General features: G+C 40.4%; 1 protein-coding gene across 2 annotated transcripts in view; it reads left to right on the top strand.

Annotated features, from left to right (window-relative positions):
• Positions 1–5,029, top strand: part of POLR2B (RNA polymerase II subunit B) — a 48,495-nt gene that overhangs the window by 14,125 nt on the left and 29,341 nt on the right. For both annotated transcript variants that reach the window (XM_008073625.2, XM_021706747.1), the window contains 3 exons: positions 1,776–1,888; positions 2,022–2,241; positions 2,594–2,752. In XM_008073625.2, coding sequence (XP_008071816.1) covers positions 1,776–1,888; positions 2,022–2,241; positions 2,594–2,752 — 492 coding nt within the window. The remainder of the gene's footprint in view (positions 1–1,775; positions 1,889–2,021; positions 2,242–2,593; positions 2,753–5,029) is intronic.

Consider the following 5,029-nt stretch of genomic DNA (forward strand, 5'->3'; position numbering starts at 1 on the left):
CAGCCTCGACCTACTGGGCTCCGGTGATCCTCCCGCCTCAGCCTTCCAAGTAGCTGGAACTACAGGCGTGCGCTACCACACCTGGCTAGTTTTTTTATTGTAGAGATGAGGTCTCGCCAAGTTGCCCAGGCGGGTCTCGAACCCGTGGGCTCAGGCAATCCACTCACCTCAGCCTCCCAAAGGTGCGGGATTACAGGCTGAGCCACTGAGCCCGGCATGGTTTTGATTTATTGTAGAGACGAGGTCTTGCCAAGTTGCCCAGGCTGGTCTTGAACCCCTGGGCTCAGGCGGTTCTCTTTTCTCTGCCTCCCAAAGTGCTGAGAATACAGGTGTGAGCCACCATGTCTGGCTGAAATTTTGCTATTAAGAACAAAAGTAATTGGCTCTTCTGGGTCTGTGCTGGAAAAGGGGACATAAAGTGCCATGTTACATCCTTGGGTAATTTTTTCTTCATAGTCTTTGCATAACAAGAGCCATAACAATAAAACAGTAAATTCAAAGTGCCAGTACTATAAATACTGCAGGAGGAAGAGATCTTCAAAGCTTGGGTGTCAGAGCTTAGTGGAAAAAAATGGGAGAGACTTAAGCTGACTGAGGGACAGGCAGGACTTTTTGGAAAGGATAAAGATCCTTGGGCATTTCAGCAAGAAAATACTTGTGTCTTTAACTTGAGGGTAGGATGGGGACCACAGCTAATCAGTATGTAATTTTGGTTTATCTGGTTTTTGGTAGGTGTTTTTTATTTTTTATTGTTTTGAGTCAGTCTCACTCTGTTGCCCAGGCTGGTGTGCATTGGCATGCTCATGGCCACCAGAGCCTTGACCTGCTGGGCTCAGGTGGTTCTTCCACCTCAGCCTTACAAGTAACTGGAAATACAGGAGTGTGCTACCATGCCCGGCTTGTTTTTTTGATTTATTGTAGAGATGAGATTTCACCAAGTTGCCAAGGTTGATGTCGAACCCCTGTGCTCAGGCAGTTCTCTCACCTTGGCCTCCCAAAGTGCCAGAATTATAGACTTGAGCCACTGCATTCGTCCCTACTTGTGGTATATTAAGTCTGTTTTTGTCTTCTGCCTGAAGAAAGCAATTAACAGTTCTTTTTATAGTTAATAAACTTAATGATTAGGTTTTTACGGTCATGTGTGAGATGTACCTCTCTCAAAATCTTGTTCAGCATCAGGACATTACCCATCTGATGTGAAAAAATTTTTTTATAAAAGGGAGGAAAAGAAAAAAGCAATTAGATATAAAACTTGAAGCCGGGCTCAGTGGCTCAGCCTGTAATCCCGCACCTTTGGGATGCTGAGGTCAGTGGATTGCCTGAGCCCGCGGGTTCGAGACCCGCCTGGGCAGCGAGACCTCATCTCTGCAATAAATCAAAAAATCAGCTGGGCGTGGTAGCGCATACCTGTAATTCCGGCTACTCGGAAGGCTGAGGTGGAAGGATGGCCGGAGCCCAGCAGGTCGAGGCTGCGGTGGCCGGGAGCATCCACTGCACTCCAGTCTGGGCGACAGAGTGAGATATAAAACTTGACATTTATGCAGTACAGAAGTTGACTTTGGAAAGTTCTCATGTCAGTAAAATGGGTTAATTTTGCCAGTTTTAGAGCTGCTTCTGCTTAAAATGTTAATGTACAGAGTGAGACTCTGACTCAAAAAAAAAGTATAAATTAAAATTTGCCAGAAAAAGAGAAAAAGTTAATGTCAGTTACAATGGAATCACTAAAACTTTTATGGAAAAACTTTTATCTTTTTCATGTTTCTGTTTAATTCAAGCCAAGATATTTGCTGAAGTTTGAACAAATTTACCTCTCCAAGCCTACCCATTGGGAACGAGATGGTGCTCCTTCACCAATGATGCCAAATGAAGCCAGATTAAGAAATCTCACGTAAGGAAGTTTTTCCTAGTCAGCAGCTGATAGTAACATAGAATTCAGAAGATGTAATTTTAACCAGTTGAGGATTTATGTTTTAGTAAATACTCTACTATTGCTTAACTGTGGTCTACTTTTATTTTCAAAGATATTCTGCTCCACTTTACGTTGATATAACAAAAACAGTCATTAAAGAAGGTGAAGAACAGCTTCAGACTCAGCATCAGAAAACTTTTATCGGAAAAATTCCAATTATGTTGCGGTCAACTTATTGCCTATTGAATGGCTTAACGGATCGTGATCTTTGTGAGTTAAATGAATGCCCTTTGGATCCCGGTGGCTATTTCATTATTAATGGATCAGAAAAGGTATAGTAACATTATTTTTAAAAGTACAAAATGATAGCAAAAGTAAAATTATTAAAATTGAAATTAAAAAATAGATTTTTATACAGGACAACCTGAAAGTGGTAGTTGAATTATTTAGGGCATGTCAGCCACAGTTTTATTTAGCTGTATATAATACACGTTAGAAATTTGGTCAGTTGTTGGAGCTTATATATTTCTATGAAGCATTTATGCTGAATGAATTTGGAAAGTTCAAGGATAATGTTTCAGTTAGACCATATGATTAGGCTAATTAAGATGCAAATTTAACTCTTCTTTCTGTTTTGAAGACCTCTTGGGTTTTATGGCTGTAACCTTCTTATTGTCCATACAGGTTCTGATTGCTCAAGAGAAAATGGCAACAAACACGGTCTATGTGTTTGCCAAAAAGGATTCTAAATATGCTTACACAGGAGAGTGTAGATCATGTCTGGAGAATTCTTCCCGCCCCACCAGTACTATATGGGTTAGCATGCTGGCAAGAGGAGGACAGGTATGGACTGGGATATGATTTTGTTTAGGTTTATTCCTTTGTGCTTTGTTTTATAATTTACCAGTCTTCATTTTTAGTCCAAAAAAACTTTTCTGGAGTATATTATTGGTGTTATATGTTAGACATTGTATTATTTACCTATTGCTGTATAACACATTACTCCAAAAGCAACAGCTATTCTTACAGTTTCTGTGAGTCAGGATTCTTGGTACAGCTTAGCTGGGTCCTCCGGCTCAGTATTTCTTACAAGGCTGCACTCAGGTGTTTGCCTGGGCTGCAGTCATCTCAAGGCTCTTTGACATCTCAAGGCTTGGTATCTGCAGAATTTCCTTCCTCATTGACTGTTGGACTGAGAGTCTCAGGTCTTTCCTGACTGTTGGCTAGAAGCTTCCTTTACTTCCACGTGGGCCTCTTCATACAGCAGCTGACAGCATGGTGGTTTCTTCACAGAGAAGAAACCAAAAGCCATTTAGGGAGAGTATGAAAAGATAGAAATCAGCCTTTTATAACTTAATCATGGTAGTGACATCCTGTCATTTTTGCCATATTCTTTTTGTTAGATGCGTGTCAATACATCCAGCCCACACTCCAGAAAGAATTACAAGGGTAGTAATAGGAGGCAGGGGTCATTTGGATAGCATCTTAGAAGCTGTATACCATTGGCATTGGCTGCATACCATCATAGGCGTGGGTTGCTTGTAACAGAATCTGATAATGCTAGCATTTCTTGAATATTTGCTTTGCCCATTATGTTGCTCAGATTGCTTGATTGAATCTTTATAGCTATCTTAGGAAGTAGTGTAATTACCTTTATTTCATTTCATTTTTAATTAAAACTTTTTTGATCGACATTTAGCTTTCAAGTTTGTGCTCTTACAGTTTGTAGAGTCTGACTACTTTTGTAGGCCTTATAAAGGTAAAGAACTTGAAGATAAGAGACTTTTTACTTTCCCTAAAGTTAAATACAGATGTAGAATAGATGTTTTAAAGAATTAAAATGATTTTTATTTGTAAATGGGAAAACTGAAGTTTTGTTGTCTATTTTTTATTGGAAAAGGTAGTTTATTTAGAAAGTAAATTAGAGAGAGAGAGGAGATTCACCTCCCCAAGGTAGGGGAGGGGGCCAAAGGTAGGAAACGTGGCACCCACAGCTCAAAGAACCATGTGGACTGGCCAGCGCTTAACAAAACAGTGGCCTGAATGTTTTTTGATGATTGGTGTTTCCATTTGTTTTCTGTAATTTGAAAAAAAGTTTTACTTTATTTTTAATGGGTATATAATTACATATGTGTACGGGGTACAGTGTGATGCTTTGAGGCATGTATAAAATGTGTAATGATCAAATTAGGGCAATTAGCATATTAATCACCTTAAAACATATTTCTCTTTTTTTTTTTTTTGAGTCGGAGTCTCACTCTGTTGCTCAGGCTGAAGTGCAGTGGCACACTCACGGCCACTGCAGCCTCAATGTGCTGGGCTCAGGTGATCTTTCTGCTTCAGCCTTCCAAGTAGCTGGAACCACATGGTGTGCCACCATGCCTAGCTAATTTTTTGATTTATTGTAGAGACAAGGTCTCACTGAGTTGCTCAGGTGGGACTCAAACCCTAGACTCAGGCAATCTTCTTGCCTCTTCTTGCCACAGTGCTGGAATTATAGGCCACCACTCCCGGCTCCTTTCCAGATCTTTTGACCAAAGCATAGGGATGGGAGTGGGGCTCAGTTATAAGTATTTGAAAGAAGTCCCCAAGTGATCATGATGTGTGTTGAGTGAGAAGTATTGGCCTGGATTAGAGAGGACAAAGATATGAACATGCTGTATCAGGGAGATTGTTATGGTAACATTGGACAAAAGGAACTAATTAGAGACAAAAAGGAATATCATCTGGATTTGGTAATAGACTTGATACGTTATGAGGATAAGTTAACTGAGATTCCATGCTTTCTGGTTGGCACGGTGGCTCACATCTGCAATCTCAGCCATTTGGAGGCTAAGGCAGGAGGATCACTCGAGACCAGGAGTTGGAGACCAACTGGACAACATAGTGAGATCTTGTCTCTATTAAATGAAAACAAAGTAAATAAATAAATCTAAAAAAGATTTCATGCTTTTTATCCTGAGGTTTCTGGAGAATGGTGGTAAAATAGGGAACTTCCAAGAATCAATTTTGGAGAGAACAGAGTGAGTTCAGTTTTAGACAAGAAGATATTTGAGGGCACATGAAGTAGGATTTCTCTCTCTCTTTCCCCGTTTCTCTCTCTCTCCCCCTCTCCTTCCC

The sequence above is a fragment of the Carlito syrichta genome, unplaced genomic scaffold, assembly GCF_000164805.1.
Source record: "Carlito syrichta isolate Samal-C Ts95f unplaced genomic scaffold, Tarsius_syrichta-2.0.1 Scaffold315967, whole genome shotgun sequence".
NCBI lineage: Eukaryota > Metazoa > Chordata > Mammalia > Primates > Tarsiidae > Carlito > Carlito syrichta.